The following is a 19,648-nucleotide window of genomic DNA, read 5'->3' as shown; positions in this document are numbered from 1 at the left end:
ATGGAATTGATGCAAATATGTAAGAGAACCTCTGCCACACATATTTCGGTCATTCAAAATTGAATTGTTGAACGACGCAATTCAAAAACGAATAGGTTCAAATATTTAAAAATCGAATTTCTAATTCCCGCCATAAGGTTTTTTTTTTATTTTATAGTCACTTGCAACCCGACTGTCTTACACAGGCCCAATATTTGATGTTCTTTTATTAAAAATAAGATGTCTTCTAAAATGTTCGTCGAAATCAAACGGTGTAAAGAACAATTTTCTTCAAATACTTATAATAAATAACATATTTATTTGGATAAGGATTAATATCATGTATATATATATACACCTTCGCAAATATTGCATTTTTTTAGAAGTAATTTGTTTACCACAAATACGGTTATAGTCGTTGAAATTACTGACGAACCTCGGGTTCGAACCCCTAGCGGTGCCCTCAGAATAAAGTCGTGTCCGCCAGGCCGTAGTTGGCCTAATCGCTGTATAACTCCTTCCTTTGGTTTGAAGTGCTATCTGTACTCGCGCATATCGCCCGGTGAAGCTATAAAGGCCAACTGCGTCTAACAGCATTAGAGTAGTACGAAAAAAAGCCGGCGGCCAAATATTTATTATTTAAAAAAATGCTCTGTGGTTAATATTATACTTTTATTTGTTTCAGGCGATTATGGTATCAAGATGGTGGATAAAACAATATATTTGTTGTTTGTTTTTACAATAACGACGCGGGTACAAGCACAGTTTTATGGTTAGTAACAAAACATAATTATTTGCTCAGGACGAATGTATGTATCCTGTAGTATGTGTGAAAGAAAAGGAAGCATTAGGTTGTCTCTAGCGCACACTGCTGGCGTCATGCGGGCGTTAGGTTGTGAACGATGAGTGAGAACAGTGGTGTGTGCCTGAGAGACAGTTATTAGGAAGACAAACAGTACATACCTGAAATTTAGAGTTGATTTTTTTTGTTATTGAAAGGCGAAACATGCAGACGGCCTATCTTGTTATTTACTTCTGAAATGGAATGTTTTTTTTTATTTTAAATTTTATGCAGTCAATTATATTTTTCAATAACAGCAACAAAAGGTAGATAAATATCTCTGTCTATAATTTTATTTACCATCTTACCCGCTGCTCTTTGGTTTACCCGTGATCATGGCGGTTGAAATACTGTCGTAATATAAGGAACTCTATAAAAATAAATAAAATGTAGTAAGATCCCGTGGATTTATTTTACGGACATCACTTTATCATGTGATGCCATAGAACTAAGATGCCATGTCTCTATATACTATAATTTTACTGCCATATCTGCTATATATTGCCTTTTGTAAAATATAGTTCTTATGTTTTTTGTTTACCTGTGTGCAATGGAGTTAAAAATAAATTCTAAATATCTTTATTCATGTAGGTCTATTACAGACTCTTATGATATGTCAAATTTACCGTCAGTCGGAAAGATTTCGAGATGAGAAGAACTCACAAGCAACTCAGCTTGTGTTCTTTTCAAATAAATGTTGTACATGTTTATAATAATACAGATTAATTTGTAAATTCAAATTTAGGGGGAAAGAGTGACCACCAGCATAATATGCTATTGCAAAATAATTACATAGTATAAAACAAAGTCGCTATCGCGGTCTGTAGGTTGTAATCTTTAAAACTATGCAACGGATTTTGAAGCCGTTTGTTTTTAATGAATAGAGTGATTCAAGAGGAAGGTTTATATTTAAAATACATGTACACCCAGGCAAAGCCGGGGCGAGTAGCTAGTTATTAATAAATTATTATTATTATAACAACCTATCTTTAGACTTACTGAGTATACATATAAAATTACATCAAAATTAGTTAAGTATCGAAGAAGTTTTGCAACTAACACTGTAACACGAGAACATTATATATTAGTCTATACATCTTTTTAGATACAAACAAACAAATCAGAAACCGCAAACGATCGGCAGATTCCATAAGATTTAATTGTTACGTAGTTTTATTGTGAGAATTATACCTACAATTTCATTATAGACTAATTATGGTAGTCGCGTCCAGTGGACATAAAAACAAATGATTTTCAACTTAAATACTAATATAATAAATAGGAAACATTTGTTTGTTTGTAAATTATCCTTAATGAACATAGTCGATAGAAAACTTCGATAATCTTTGTTTTTATACTACGACTAGCTTTTGCCCGCGGCTTCGCTCGCGTTAATTTATCCCCTTAGGGTTTGGAATTAATCAAAATCCTTTCTTAGGGGATGCCTACGTCATAACATCTACCTGCATGCCAAATTTCAGCCCGATCCGTCCCGTGGTTTGAGCTGTGCGTTGATAGATAACTATGTCAGTCACCTTTGAGTTATATATATTTAGATAGTGGCAAACAAGCATACAGCCCATCTGATAGTAAACGGTTACCGTAGCTTATGGACGCCTGAGACTCCAGGGTTGTCGCGTGCGTGATGACGACTTTAAAATACGATTAAATTTTAGGAAAAAATACTAAATGAAATCCTTATATCGCGCATACTGCGGAAATTCTTGACAATAGACCATAGTGATGTACTATGAGGATACATCAATATCCAAGGGAATATATGTGTCTGTTAAAATTTATAATATTGGAAATTTTGGTTACATGCCAAAAGCCGGGGCTGGTCTGGACTGCTACTTTTATTATAAAACATTAGAAGCATGCTTACTAATATAAACTATAACCAAATTAGATGTTACATACTTCGATGTTTGAACGTAAACTCCGCTTCAATATTAGTATGAAAGGCTCTGATACATATATACATAATACACAAAAATCCAAATTCAATAATTGGATTTTTTGTATATTATGTGTGTGTTTATATTAATTGCCATTGCAAACAAATACAATCACTGCTCTGAGTAGGGACTAGATGGCGCTGCTTGAATTTTTTTAATAGATGTTAGTGGAGTGGTACACCCTCCCGCGCTAACGTTGTGTGCTAGCGGGACACCAGTGGAAAATGACTAATAACTCCATTGCTTGCAATGAAGTCATTAGTCAATATTTCTCACAATCCTTCCCACCAAGGCACTGTGTGATTTGTCCGTCATTATTTATTAATTAGACTATCGCATCTAATAAATATCACTAAAATATAAACAAGACAATATTATTGATACTAAATTGTAAATTTTCCAGACATATTCTCAGAACTTCGACCACAGTTTTACTACCAAACCAGTAGATCGACAACTAATCCCATACAAGAGGAACGTACAACAAAAAGTCCAAAATATGCATACAATCATCGAAATGATAACAGTAACACTACCACACAGGAGAAAAGAGGACAAAACACGAAACCATCAGCTGTTGCAAGCAACGCTGACACACATAGAGATAGGCAAGTAACCAGAGATAAACCTAAAAGAAGGATAGTAACAGCAGTTCCAGTATTTAATTTCAACTTCGTAACAACTTCCAAACCTGCGAAACGTACAACTAAAGCTACAACTAAAATGGTTAGCACGACTGTAGCAAATGTACGAGAAGATTATAGAATGGGAAATGTGGGGAGCGGTAATCCAAGTGTTGGTAGTAGAACACGATGGCAGGATAACGCTGATAATTTCATTGCCGATCAATACACGCCAAGTCCTAATTTTGATACTACCAATTACTATAATCGGTACACGACTTATAATCCACTATACAATGTTCCTGGAGTTAGACCTGCATTGGTTGATTCTTATGGGCCTCCAATAACGAATAAACCTGCAACTAAAAGACCTTTAGCAGTATTTCCGAGGCCTACGGATGGTAGTGTTATACGGTTTCCAGAGGGTCCTGATACAAGTCCTCCTATGCTGACTGGACCTGATGAGGATTCTATGAGCAACGTTGAGAAGAGAAGATACATTGAAGTCTCTGAAAGAAGTAAGTTTTATTTTCATATGCTCATTAATATTATAAATTTCTCCGACCCCCGGTCTTAAGATTTAGCGCACCGTCTTCTTTGCTATGGTTGTGGTTTCAACTCGCATTATGCAAACATTTGTAAATATAAGTGTGAGTATTTGTATCGGTCTGACTAGTTTATATGTATATTATGTATGTATTTACAAAAAAATGATTAAGTATTTCTACCAGTTGTCTAGTACACATAATACGAGTTCTGCTTAGCTTGGGACTAGATGGCGTTTTGTGAATTGTTTGTTTGAAAGGTTTGTTACAAAGGACAGATTGGGAATTTTTCAAACATATGACATTTTCTAAAATTCTGTCATCCATAGAAAACTATATTATTAGGGAGCAACATGGTTTTATGGCGTATTTTATAGATAAGACCACTAGTATTTTGATATATAAATATTACATATTGATTATATATTGCCAGATAATATATATTTATTCTAAAGTTACATGTCTGTGTTGTGAATTCGGGAACAAATTAAAAATAGCAACACGTAAATTTCTTGCTCTTGTGATCTGCGTTCCGAATGAGAGGTAGAATAAAAAGAATATGATCTAGTACTATTCAAAAGTGATTATATTCAATTAATTTTAATAAAGATTATTTTTATTTCTATTGATTACTGGAAAATTTTCTTAACTTTTCACTTATTTTGAGTTTGTGTTTGATATACCTACTAGTAATGACGACTTAATTGCCTAGCAGTTAACATATTGACTTAATGATGTTAATGGTATTATTTTCTGTATATCTCAACATAGGAGACAAGTTTTCTATACAAAATCAATTAATAAATTATTTGACGAATTAACAAAAGATGTGGTTAATATATATGCGGTCGAAGTGGGAGCGATAGGTATACCAGCGATATCTTGGGGCGCCATACATTTCGCTGGTAAGCATCGTCATTTAACAGGCCCAACTCCTTCATATCCTCCTATGGACATTAGTCAGCCAATTAGTTAGTGACCTACTACCTCGTCCTCTTTTCTTTGTAGCTATGGAAAGGCACTTTCTCAGAGCGTGGTTTTTAGGTTTACGCAGAATATGTCCATACCACCTTTTTTTTTTTTTATGTCAGGAAAATCCATCATGGAGAACCATCCGCTTAGGGACGAATGGATACTGCCGGACTCCTACCTGCTAAAAACCTGACGACTGTTCCTCCTCGACATAATCGCCGTGGCCATGGGATACGCAAAGCATTCACCAAGACCACCGGCATGGTTCCCATCGAAGGGACCTCCATCTAGGCGTGCAGGGAACAGTCTCTGCACGCCACCTCCAGACCCTAATGCCTCCCCGGTGAGCTTCGGATTGCCCTAACAATCCAATAAAAGGGTGGAGACCCTAGGGTCAAATATGGAGTCGATGCCCACCTGATTTTATGTCCATACCACCTAAGTCTATATTGTTTAAGCTTTTTGGTAATAGGTATCAGTCCGATACTGCCCGTTACCTGCCTCTTTCGGACTAAGCATAACTCGAACTAACAAATGAAGCATACGCATTGTAGTAGTGTGTAGTTTTAGCATATGGCCTTGATTAGTAGCATCCTAACATCCCATTTTGTTTATCTAATCACTATTAACATTCGTTTCAGTGTGTGACAAATACAAATCGAGGAGTGTGACAAATTTGCAAGCGATTCCACTGCTGCCGTCTCCAGACCCTGTCCAGTTTAATGTGACCCAGTGCGCTCCTCCAGTGCCACTTGTGGTTGGAGGGAAGGCAGTGAGCATACGGGAGTTCCCACATATGGTTTTGCTAGGATGGACGAAGACCGTTGTAAGTACTATCACATTTTGTTTTTTTTTATATTCGTAAGAGCTCAACGTTCTATACTAAAAGTTATGATTAGCAAGCCTTTTAAATACACCACAACATTCCTTTATAACGTTGCGAAAGTTCTAAGCGTCCGAAAGTTGTACTTTATGGGGGCTGTCGTCTATGGCCACAATTTACTTAAAAAACTGCCAAATAAAGAACTAGAACCAAGCGTTTCTGTACCCTTCCTAACCCTGCTACTGAAATAGTTTTCCCAGGCGCTTCCCTCAATTCCATTTATCTATACATATAAATAAAATTGGAGTGTCTGTTTGTAATATTGAAATAACCATTTTTTACTACATGCATATGAATATATGTAAATACAGTACATACACCAAACTAAGATTTTTTACAATTTTTGTCTGTCTGTCTGTTTATTCCGGCTAATCTCTGAAATGGCTAGAACGATTTTGACGGGACTTTTTTTGGCAGATAGCTGATGTAATAAGGAGTAACTTAGGCTACATTTATTTTGGAAAAAAAAAGTTAAAAATCTACCCTGTATCATCGTAAGCACAGATTATTATACATATTAGAGTCCGTTAGTTTTCTGTTCCCGCGCCTTTCGTTCCCCTCCCTTACCTAGTATAAGAAGTAGTAACAGCTAGTTTACAGTAAAGTTAACGAATTATCAAATATAAAAAACTGCACGGCCAAAGAGGTAAAAGTATTTATTTTATACTACTATGGTGGCAAACAAGCATACGGACCATCTGATGGTAAATGGTTACCATAGTCTATGGACGCCTGCAGCAACAGGGGTGTCACGTGCGCGTTGTCGACCGACCTTTAAGAAACCTTAATATACCCTTCTTGAGAAAAAAATGTAAGCAATCTTTTAAAAAATATGAATTATGATGATCCTGAAAACATACTCAGGGTAATTTCATAAACCAACCATACTCATACAGTACCTACACACATAGAGACCCTACAGTCACACGTACTCACTCACCGCCTCACTCATTATTATATTACTTTGGTTAGATAGTTTTGGATATTGTATTCTGGTTCCTACAGGACAGGCGTAACCTAGTGTAGGAATCAATGCTATTTGTGAATATATGATACAATTTTGGTAAATAAATAAATTATTATTAAATTAAATTGAATTTTATATACTACTAGCTATCCACCCCGGCTTCGCATAGGGTGTACATATATTGTACATATAAATCTTCTTCTTGAATCACTATCTATTGCTAAAAAGAGCATTAAAATCCGTTGCGTAGTTTATAAGATCTAAAAGAACAGATTGCGAAAACGACGTCATTTTATACTATGTAAAGATGGTGGCAAACAAGCATACGGCCCATCTGATGGTAAACGGTTAGCGTAGCCTATAGACGCCAGAAACATCAGAGGTGTCACGTGTTGCCGACCCTTAAGAAATCTTAGTATACTCTACTTGAAGAACCCCATGCAGTGGTCTCTCGAGAAAACCTCAGCAGGTAGTTCATTCCACAATCTAAGTGTACGCGGGAGGAAGCACCTCTGAAACCGCACTCTCCGCGACCACTTAGGTTCTAACTTGTGGGGATGAATTCTAAGTTATATGTACACGTTAAGTTTATATGAGAAAATTATTTTCTCATATAAACTTAACGTGAGCACTATTGAATAGTCTACAATATTTTTTTATTCTACCGCTAATTCGGATAGCAACCCACTCATATAATGACTAACTAGCAATAAACTTAAGTGTTGCTGTTTTGAATTTCGACCTGTATGCCACCAGACGCAAACGGATCGCGTCTCGGATCATACATGGTTCAAATAGCGCGGAATCTGCTAACCAAGAAATTTCACTGTGGTTCACTGACAAAGAGTGAGCTAGACACTTGCTGCTGAACATATTCATATACCCACGGTATATGAATAAGTAAAATATTACAATCGAGTAATATATGTTGAACGACTTTCCATTTTTTATTTACTACTTATATAAGTTTAAAATAAATGTTTACTATGTAATCAGATGGTCGAATACAGTGGGTGACACAACAATATAAGCGCGCTCCTGGACGGCCTGGGCCGAGTTCGAGGTTCGGTTCCTTGTAGTGTCATCAGACATCAATCAGAAAATCTATCCATCAGGCGGAAGTTGGCCTTCAGCCACGCCATAAGTCCTTCCATTGGTTTGACGTGCCATCTGCACTCGCCCTCTATCAAGTGAAACTGCAAAGTTCAACTGCGGCCAACAGCATTATAGTAGTGGGAAAGAAAAATAACGTGCGATGCTACAGATTCATAATTGGTTTCGTTTGCCTTTCAGGGTGGTGGATACTCCTGGAAGTGTGGTGGTTCTCTGCTCAGCGACAAGTTCGTTCTAACGGCTGGCCACTGCGCTTATCAGAATAAAGACAACAGTGTGGTCACGTGAGTTTTATTCTTAAACGATAATTTTATTCTGGTAGTCACTCTATTCTCCCAAATTTGATTTTAATGACTGTGTATTATTGTAAACATGTATAACATTTATTTGAAAACAAAACGAGCAGACTTTCTTGGTCTGGGTGTTTTAAAAAAAAACTATGTATATGTATCAGTTATCTAGTACCCATAACACAAGCTTTAGCTAGCTTAACTTGGATCTAGACGGCGCTGTGTGAATTGTCATAAAAAATAATTATTACAAGCATTTTTGAATGGTCACATTTTTTATTTTTTATTCTACCACTCATTCGGAACGCAGACTCATCATAAGAAGAACGAGCAAGAAATTATTTTATTACTCATGCGACAATCAACATAGCAAACCGCTACACACTCAAACATTAGAATAGAATAAAATAGAAAATCATTTATTCAAATAAACTTAATTTAAGCACTTTTGAATAGTCAACATTTTTTAAATCTACCGCTTATTCGGAAAGCTGTCTCATCACAAGAAGAATAAGCAAGAAACTTGTGTGTTGCTCTTTTAAACAATCCTTGTAAGTTCACATTTTACAAGTCGAAACGTGTGAATACAAACTACCGACCTGCACTAATTTATTTAGGCTCAAATATAAAAACACAATAAGATTAAATCAGTCGTAGTGATAAGAGCAGACCAGTCCCTACAAGCAGCACTCGTTCACGAGTATGACGGATGAGCCAGCCATCACTGCGCTCGACCATATTTTAGGGAGCCCAATGACAATGAATTATTCAATCAGATAACAATGGTCACTCTATTCACCCAAGTTTGAAAAAAAAAAACATCTGTATTATTGTATTATTGTAAACATGTATAATATTAATTTGAAAAGAATACGAGAGTTTCTTGTCAGTTCCTCTCATCTCAAAATCATTCCGAACTGACGGTAGTATTGACATATCATAAGAGTCTGTAATACAGTCTACATGAATAAAGATATTTTGAATTTTTTTAAACATATCATAGCATGACCTTTTAGTTCAAGTTCAGGGGGGGGTGGTTGTTAATTAATATGAATATGATAATAGTAGCCCCAAAATGACGTGGTGGTTCAGGGGGTGTTCCATACATCGCCTGTTTGTTAATAATGAGGATATTAGCCCCATTACTAGCAATACACTATGTCAGGTCGACCACGCGGACCTTGGAAACCATCGTGGTCAGTGGGGTAAACTGACCCGACTACCTGACCTATGAAAGTATGTCAGTTTGCCCACCGTGGCGAATTCACCAGAAGCTATGTCTTTTCTCTGGATCTAGAACTATTTGAGTACCAAATTTTATTTAAATCGGTTCAGTAATTTTGGCATGTAAGCAGACAGTCAGAGAAAGGTACTTTCACATCTATACCTAATATTAGGAAGGTATTTAACAAAACTAACAAAAAAACTCCAAAGACATAAGTTTCATTCTAACTTCAAGAATGACGAATTTCTTTGGTTTAGAATAGAATAGAAAATCATTTATTCAAATAAACTTAATTTAAGCACTTTTGAATAGTCATAGTTATCATTCTTTTAATCGCTCATTCGGAAAGCTGTCTCATCACAAGAAGAACGAGCAAGAAACTTGCGTGTTGCTCTTCTAAATAATAATTGTAATTTTACATTTACAAACCACCAACTAGCACCAATTTATAGACACAGATAAGTTAATTTTTCATAGTTTAGAATATGGCTATAAAATTAACCATAAATATATATATATGTTTATTTAAAGCTCCACTCAGCTGGTGCTGCAGCGTGTTACTGCAGCGCTGATTTTCAGTGTTTTTTAGAAGATTTATAGAGTTATTTCAAAATCTAGGGGAGGACCAAGAGTGGTACAAATGGGCTCCACATATCTGGACGATACCGGTGCTCTGGTGGTCAAAGTGGCAGCGGTGTATCGACATCCGAAGTATACTCAGGCTCAATCGTACTACGACACAGCGCTGCTCAAACTGGCCAGGACTGTCACGTGAGTATTGTTTCAAAAATAGTAAGAACGTTGCTTTTGCAGCAAATAACATTGATTCACATAAACTTTGAGACCTAAAAAATCAACTGATCGAACGTATATTTGTTCACTCCACCAAAATTGTAATTTATCACAATATTTACCCATTAAATTGAAGAATATTTATTTATTTATTTATTTATTTATTTATTTATTTAGGAAGATTAACGGTGTAATTTTACATGTTACTTGTCATATAAAATTGTCCTATGCCAATTAATAATCTTCCCCAATAGTAATCTAACATTTTCAAAAACCCTGTAATCTGCTGAATCCATCAACACCTACCATCTATAATTCGAGCCGCAACATCATCTACCATCTGAGCATTCAAGCCGCATCATCACGTACCATTTGTTCTTTTTTCCATCGTAATTGTTAAATGTCGCTGGGGCAGCTTGTCTACCATTTTTTTTATAAACTTTGTATTTTAAATATCAGTTTTTTATGTCAGTTTTGACTAGTTGTAACTTCTTCGCTGTGAGCCCTTTTCGGAAATATCTACATTCCATCGTTTTATTTCCGCTTCAGTCACATTAACCTTTTTTTTTACAAAAAACAGCCACATTCATTACAATATTTGACGATCTCGGTGGTCTAGCGGTTCAGCGCACCGCTTTACACCCGATGGTCGCGGGTTCGATTCTTCTTCGGAATTCCTCTCTCGGTTAAGTTTAAAATTAACTTTTCCTCTCTTGGTACAAACATTTGTATTTATAAGTATCATTGTTTGTATCGGTCTGAGTGTTTTCGATATATATTATGTTTGTATTTACCAGAAAAAAAGTATATGTGTATTTATATCAGTTGTCTAGTAACCATAACACAAGCTCTACTTAGCTTGGGATTAGATGGCGCTGTGTGAATTGTCCTGAAATGTGATTGTTATTAATACTTTATTTAAAGACAAACTTGCTTTTCCTAAGTATCGTTTAGAGAAAGACAATGGGTCTTTTATGGGAATGGGTATTAAAAAATATAAAACACGAAAGGATACCTTCAGATAAATTTAATTAAAAATATTTTTGTATATTTTAGAATTTTGACCACTAGTTAATAGAAATTTGTTCCATTTTTTTCTATCATTTATTGTATTTATATGTATTCTCTACCAGCTAAGTTATTTTCTATATAATGTTATTACAGATTCTCCGAGGTCATTCAGCCAGCCTGTTTGGGAGTACCGCCTGCAGTTGGAGAACATGTAGTGGCTACCGGATGGGGTCGCACGGAATATGGTAATAATATGTTACCTTTTTTTATTTTATACTAGCTGTACCCGCGACTCCGTCCGCGTAGAATTACTTTATATTTCTAAAATAAAAGTAGCATAAGATACTCCTTATTACATTATCTACCTGTCAAAAAAAGTCCCGTCAAAATCTGTCCAGCCATTTCAGAGATAAGCCGGAACAGACAGACAAAAATTGTAAAAATCTTATTTTGGTATATGTACCGTATTTATATTCATATACATGTAGTAAAAAACGGTTATTTCAATATTACAGACACCCCAATTTTATTTATATACATATATTTAGATTTACATGCCTTCTTATATTTCGTGATTTTTGCCGAATTCCCCTCCTCCCCGCCCTTTCGAGGTTCACGTGACCAATGGACGGCCCCTAAAAGAACACAAAGGTATCCAAAAATCATGTGAGAATGCTTTTATAATGTTACAAATATTTGCGTTTTGTTATTACTCTGAGAATCTGGGTAGATGTCTAATACTCATAGCAATTATAATATTATTCATATGTATGTTAGTCTGTAAGGTATTTATAATATTAGCCATTAGTGGTCAGAATTAAATTAAAAAAAAACCTTATCATGATTTAAACAATCTTCAGGGGGCGACCAGTCTTTGGAATTGCGAGGCGTTTCAATTCCTATATGGGATATGGAAGACTGCAGACGGATCCTGGGCGTCACCAGGAAACTGCCTCAAGGTCCATTATCGGAGAGCCAGATCTGTGCTGGCGAGAGGAAGGGCGGGAAGGACACTTGTCAGGTATGTGTCATTTTTTTTAAAGAGAAACAAACATTTTAGCGTTTCAGGGTAGCGTGCGGGTGCCGGGTCCATCGTGTGGTAGAGAGGGAAACTCCGAGCAGTTCCCGGGATTTGTGACCCGGGTGTAGGTTTAAGCGACCCGTTTGTCAATTTTGTAAGAGATTGCTTTGAGCGATAAAGTCGCCTTTTATTAATGTATTTTTTTTAATTGTATAGTAAATATTTATAATTATTACTTATCTATTTGATCTGGTTAAAAAAAATCAATTGTGACGGGACTTCCACTCGGTAATATTATTTAAAAATTAGTTTTATCTTAGAAAAATGATTGATATTAATAAAAAATAGTTAAATTAGTGGACGAAGATGGTTCATCACCGTGCATTATTCTAGAACTTTTTACCACATACAACTACATTATGGAATCAGTTACCACCCGTAATATATATTTACGAACTGATATGCCTATTATAAAAAAGCTTAAAAAAGGAGCAGATTCCTTCCTAAAAGTCCAGTAACTCACCTAAAAGACCCCTGATATTGTGGTGCTCATGTGCAACGGTAATTACTGACTATTCACATCTATTTAGCCATTGGGTCTCCAATGCTGCTTGCAACTGGACCAGCTCACAGAGCTAATAATCACCTCCACTCTACAAGCGGCCCTTTTTCCTATTTCAATTTGTTTACTTGTTTGTCAATCTAATTTCATAAAAAAAATTGTCGAACTTGCAGGGCGACTCCGGAGGACCAGCCCAGATCAAAGATGGCTGCGTTTGGAGAGTGGTTGCTGTGACCTCAGTTGGGAGATCATGCGGAGCTGCCAATACGCCAGCCTTATACGCCAGGGTCCACAGAGCATTCATCGCTGCTGTAGTATTTGGTGAACTAGCCACGACACAGCAAAATGACGAAAAAATAAACAACTATGATAGAAATCATCAAGACAATGATAATAAAAGATATGACAATTATGATAATAATAATTATGACAGAAATAAAGAACAGAATAGTTATAATAACAATAAATATAATAATTATGAAGGTGCAAGTCAGAGTAATTATGATAATAATGCGCAACAAAATAATTATGATAGAAATAAACAACAGAATAATAATGGCTACAACAGGTATAATAATTATGAAACTACTAGTCAGAGTTATTACAATAATAATAGACAACAAAATAATTACGATAGAAATAAACAACAGAATAATAATGAAAACAACAGATATAATAATTATGAAAGTTCAAGTCAAAGTTATTACGATAATAATAGGCAACAAAATAATTATAATGTAAATAATGAAAATTATGACAATTATGGAAGCAATAATAGAAATTCTAATAATAATAGAGATCAAAGTACGAGTTACGATAGAAATAATCGACAGAATTATAATAGTAATGCTAATTCAAATTATGAACCAAATTACGAGAATAGTGACGATTCATACGGTCAAAATAGTTATAGGGTAAATGATTTTAGTCGTCCAACAACGAATAGTTATAGATATGATACTTATGGTAATGCTAATTCTGATTCTAGGGATAATAATCATAGGTCAGATTATAATAACAGACAAAGAGAACAATATAGAGTTAGTGATGATAGTCCCAATAATGAGGATATTATTTATTGGCCTGATTCTAAGAAGTAAAATAAAGCTCATGATACTTAGAAATTAGGCTTTGGAGTTAATATTGTGTAAATATGAAATAAATAAACAAATAAATTTAATAATAATAAATTTTAATTAGAGAACCGAGAATTTGCCTGTTTAATGAATTAATAATAGAACATAATTTGGCGTACGTTACTTAGAAAATAAGTCTACAATATTGTACAAATTTCACGAAATTTTTTATGTAGAGGGCCATCTATTAATCACGTTTTTTTAGAGTATTTAACACCATCCTCCTTTATTGATACGTCGTGAGATTAATTTTCCAACACCCAAAAGTACGTGTATTTTTTAGCATTATCAAAGAATTCGGAAATTTTTAAAATATCGGTAAATTCAGGTATAAAATATAATCTAAATTTATTCTAGAAAAGTCAACGTTCTAGAAAAGAGACTCGGTTTAGAAATCGTTTATGACGCAAAAATAAATACACGTGATATCTTACTATATCGCCCTGCCTCTTGTGGTATTTCGTGATTTTTCCCGAACTCCTCTCCTCCCGTCCTTTTGAGGCTCACGTGATCAATGGACGGCCCCTAAAAGAACACAAAGATATCCAAAAATCATGCCAGAATGCTTTTATAATGATACAAAATTTGTGTTTTATTATAACTCTGAGAATCTGGGTGTTTTTTATGTATATTATGTATTATATCAGATGTCTAATACCATAAGCGTAAGTTCTGCTTTGCATGGGACTAGATGACGCTTTGTCAATTGTCCAGGTTTTATAATTATTATGCATTCATGTCATCTGTATTCCTTAATAGGATTGGAAAATATTGGAAATTCTTCAGATACCTTGAAATTGTCTCTTAATATATAATTACGGGTACCTGAACATTTTAATTCCATACAAACTTGTGCCAATACTTGCGGCTGTGTCGAATGATTTGTTTTACATATACTTATTATAAAGGTTGTCTTCTTGTGCCGTTCGGAAGAAGTTAAAAAATTAGAACGATCAAACACAAAAAAAGAAGTTTCATATTTTTTTTTTTATAAATCTCATTTTTCTCGTATGGTCGGATATAAATTTGATAGAGGTTTGACCGGTAGTTTTGAGATAGCCTTTAATAATACGATTATAATTGGATTTCTTAGTGAACTGAACATGGTTTGTGGTTTGGTTGGCGTGTTGATTATAGAAGGAGAGACAAATGAAATAATTAATACATCGAGTTTTAAGAAGGGTATATTAAGGTTTCTTAAGGATCGGCAACGCACACCCCTGGTGTTTCAGGCGTCTATAGGCTACGGTAACTTTTTACCAACGAATGGGCCGTTTACTTGTTGCCACTATCATAGTATAAAAACATGATCAATATAAATATGTACAGAAATTAATAAAACATTAAAATAACGTTATACAATTTTGATGGCTTTTGCGCTCGGGTAAATAAATATATGTAAAGTATTTAATTGTACAGTATTTTTAGAATTAAATGTAATTTTAACTAATTTTAATGTTTAATTTTAATTTCCTTTCTTTATGCGAGCGTTGTGGCAGTGGTTTATTGCCCCGACTGGGAGAGATTGTGAGTTCGAATCCGTTCAACAAACCACGATGTGCTAACTGACCTGACCTCATGTTCATCTTACCATCCTCCACTGGTACCCCGCCAGCGTATACCGTTAGCGCAGGCGGGTGGACCACTACATTATGATATATTGATGGTGTAGGTTTAAGGTGCCCCTTACCGACGTACGTGAACACTCACCTTCACCGCTCGTGTTTCTTTCCCTGCCCACACAAATCTGATAGGAGCTTGCTAGTATATTGTAGTTTAAAAATATGCCTAAAAGGAAATAAAATGTATTTGTGTATTCTCGAATTGTTAATTCTCGTTGGAAATACTAATATTGTAACAAGTGTTGCGAATTATTTAAGACTTCAGATATTCTACGATCGAATAACAAATATATGTTTATTATAAAGATGTCCTTGAGTATTTTGAAATATAAAACACGTGACAATGTTTTTCTTAAAAAGTAAATATTACATCGAATAACTTAGAAATAAATAAGTTGACTGTACAGTTGCTTGCAATAAAGTGTATATGTCATGGCTTTTCTCTAATTAATCTTCTTTCTATTAAAATTTGATGTAGAGATCTGATATACAACTAAAATTAGATATCTCTGAGGCGCAATAGTTCATCATGTCAGCCCGGAAGACGTCCACTGCTGAACACAGGCATCCCCCAAAGATCTCCACTACGATCGGTCCAGAACGCGAAATAATTCGTATTTATTAAATTAAAATACCATCCTGCCTTGGCAGGATGGTATTGTTAGTTGTGGACTGTTGACCAAATAGCAAAGTACCGCGCCAGGTTCACCTCCACGGTTACTCCTGGAAACCATCCTGATAAATTCCTGTATTTGTCACGATGTGTTAACTGACCTGACCTCATGTTCATCCTATCATCCTCCACTGGGGTCCCGCCAGCGTATACCGTTAGCGCAGGAGAAGGTACCTTTGATATTATTATATGAAAAAAAATGCCATCCTGAACGTAGTATAAAAATTGTTGCTTAATTTATTTATTTATACAGTTTATTGCACCAGATAAGGAAAACGCATAATTGTATATTACATAAACTGATACATATGGCGGTCTTATCGCTAAGCAATCTCTTCCAGACTACCAGTAGAGAAAGTAACATTAAGATAAGAAAATGGTAGGTGATGCACGTAATGAACAAATATATATATATATATATATATCATTACATAGTATAAAACAAAGTCGCTGTCGCTGTCTGTCCGTCCCCATGTTAGCTTAAATCTTTAAAACTAGGCAACGGATTTTGATGCATTTTTTTTAGGTAGAGTGATTCTAGAGGAAGGTTTATATGTATAATACAAGTACACCCGGGCGAAGCCGGGGCGAGTAGCTAGTTAATTAATAAACAAAATTGATAAGAATTTTTAACTCGTGTTTTTACAATTTAAATGATGTAAAGTTGTACCAACGTTTGTTTTAGAAAAATAGGTTTCTTGGTCTTTTAGATTGAAATTGCATACTGAAAAGAAATAATATTAAGATTGCTTTAATACATGATATTTTTCAGATGTAGACTGTAAAAACTAGTCTGTGTGAACACCTCAGTCTCACCTACTTCAGTCGCCAAACTGCTTGATCTGTTTCGGTTGTAGGTTGCGTTATTTATTTTCATTTTATTCCTCTCATATCAGCTCATTTCATTTATCTTTTTATTGCACTTATAAAAATGTATTTTTTTTTAAGTTGAAATTAAGCACCTGTCTGCGCTAACGGTTTACGCTGGCGGGGCACCAGTGGAGGAGATATGATGAGTAAATTCACCAGGAATTTTCCAGGATGGTTTCCAAGGGGAACCGCGTATATTGCTAGCAATGGGGTCATCAGTCCACATTACTAGCAATTCCCTTCCCCTCTATAAACATATATTTGACATTACAACAACTTGAAGTGTAACTACAAATAACTTACGCGTAGTTACCTGGAGTTGTATTACTACATCTGTGTTAATAATTGTTTAACAATAAGAACGAATAAAGCCATTGTTTGTATGTCATTATTATGGTAATATTCCATTCTGCGGTAGTTTAAAAGTTTTATAATGGAAACTAAATAATAAAATTATATTTAGATATAATTTACACAAAGAATAAATATTAATAAGTGCAACTAAGGTGGTCATTTTGAAATAACTTTAGATAATTTATATTTATACTAGATGTCTTGGTTGTTTTGTTATGTAAATTAATATTGCTATTTAAAAATAGGGGTTAATGGTAGAAGGGTGAAAATTTAGGGTTGTATAGTATATAATAACTCTTTTCTGTTCTATACGATCCACTAGCTCCTCAGTACCTCAAAGAAAGATTTCAATTTCTAAGTTCATCACATTCTCGTGATCTTCGCTCTTCATCTAATCTCCTTCTTTATGCTCCTTCTCATCGCTCTAATTTCTCATCTCAATCTTTCACTATTTCTGCCATTAACCTTTGGAATGCACTGCCTGTTGGCCTTAGATGATGTCAAACCAAATTTACCTTGAAGAGGTCCTTGCGTGAACATTATTCCAAATTTCTTTAATAGTATTCAACCAAACTTCTATTGAGATATGATATTATATAAACTCCATGAGATTATATGAATATTTATTATATGTAGTTTAAATTTATATTTTATTTATATGTAATTCATAAACTTATATATTTTATATTGGTATAATAGTATTTTTTATATTTGCATCTGTATATATATGTACTATTTTTCTGTATCTATTTGTTATAATTTTTGTTTTTCTTTCAATTAATTATTAAAGTGCACCACCTTATTATCTCTGATCACCGCGACTGTTGACTGGTAGAGAATGCCATCAGGCATTAAGTCCGCCATGTATACATTTTTGTGTGCAAAAGAATAAATAAATAAATAATTATTAATGCATAAAAAAAGATGACAAAAAAATTTTTTTTGGGGTCGGTCACCCTATCACATAGGGATATAAAATATTATAACAACCTACACAGTCTTACTGAGTATACATATAAAATGTCATCAAAATTGGTTTAGTGGGTTTAGGATTCTATTCTTATTAGAGCTGAGTTTCTTGTTAGTTCTTTTCATCTCGTAAGCACTCCGAACTGACGGTAGATTTGACATATCATAAGAGTCAGTAATATACTTCCTTGAATAAAGATGTTTTAATTTTCCTTATGATCACTTAGGGGTATATAAAATACATAATAAGTTAACAACCCATTCTCAAACCAACCAACTGCATATAAAATTTTATTAAAATCAGTTCAGGTGTTCAGGCTTCTATCACGTAGAAAAGACAATATTTTTATATATTAATATTTACATTACCGAGAATTTCTTTAATTACTTTTAATCACTACAACTGTTTCTATCCTATTGTGTACTTAATATCTGACCCTAATAAATTGGTGCTAGTTGGTGCTTTGGTGGTTTCGAATTGGAAATGTAATAAAAGAGCAAAGCAAGTTTGTTGGTCGTTCTTCTTGTGATAAGATAGCTTTCTGGATGAGCGGTAGATTAAAAAAATGATAATTATCATACGCCACCCACCACCCTCAGTCTTTTCTCATCTACCCAAAGGTTGTCTGGAAGAGATCGCATAAGCGATAAGACCGCCTTTTGTACCCATATACTAAATATTGTTTTATTTTGTATATATGTTTTTTTGTTGTTATAGTGCAATAAAGATTAATAATAAAATAAAATAACTATGACTATAAAGTGCTTAAATTAATTATTTTTCCTATTCTATTCTATTTATTTATTTATTTATAATTCTTTATTGCACCAATATTAAAAGTAGATACATAAAAAGAAAATAATATATAACAATACATTAAAGAAAGAAGAAAGTACAGATGGCGGTCTTATCGCTAACGCAATTTCTTTCAGACAACTTTAGGAAAGAGAGTATAAATAAAAATAAAGTAGGCGGCACGTGAGTGGAAATAAGGTAACAAAATATAAAATATATATATATATATATATACACTTACGTAAATAATTTAAAATTGATAAATACATACATACATATATACACACATAAAAAGTATACATACATATAAATATTACACAAATAACACACTAGAAGCAAAAGAAGTGGAGAAGAAGTGAACATGCGAGTATTTACAGGGAGAGAAAGTGAGATTTTACTAAGTTCTTAAAGATACCACCCTCCATACGTAATGCTCATTGCATTAC

General features: G+C 34.3%; 1 protein-coding gene across 2 annotated transcripts in view; it reads left to right on the top strand.

Moving 5' to 3' along the window:
• LOC131845351 (uncharacterized) overlaps positions 1–14,161 on the top strand; it is a 46,374-nt gene extending 32,213 nt beyond the window's left edge. For both annotated transcript variants that reach the window (XM_059194402.1, XM_059194401.1), the window contains 8 exons: positions 665–751; positions 3,182–3,919; positions 5,560–5,744; positions 8,062–8,165; positions 10,015–10,167; positions 11,353–11,444; positions 12,060–12,220; positions 12,956–14,161. In XM_059194402.1, the coding sequence (XP_059050385.1) occupies positions 682–751; positions 3,182–3,919; positions 5,560–5,744; positions 8,062–8,165; positions 10,015–10,167; positions 11,353–11,444; positions 12,060–12,220; positions 12,956–13,882 (2,430 nt within the window). In that variant the 5' untranslated portion in view covers positions 665–681 and the 3' untranslated portion in view covers positions 13,883–14,161. The remainder of the gene's footprint in view (positions 1–664; positions 752–3,181; positions 3,920–5,559; positions 5,745–8,061; positions 8,166–10,014; positions 10,168–11,352; positions 11,445–12,059; positions 12,221–12,955) is intronic.
• Positions 14,162–19,648: the final 5,487 nt, after the last annotated feature.

This window comes from Achroia grisella, unplaced genomic scaffold, assembly GCF_030625045.1.
Source record: "Achroia grisella isolate CSIRO2021 unplaced genomic scaffold, CSIRO_AGI_Agris_v1 utg461, whole genome shotgun sequence".
Taxonomy (NCBI): Eukaryota; Metazoa; Arthropoda; class Insecta; order Lepidoptera; family Pyralidae; genus Achroia; species Achroia grisella.
Note: the sequence above shows the minus strand (reverse complement) of the source record. Positions and strands in the feature narration are given on the sequence as shown.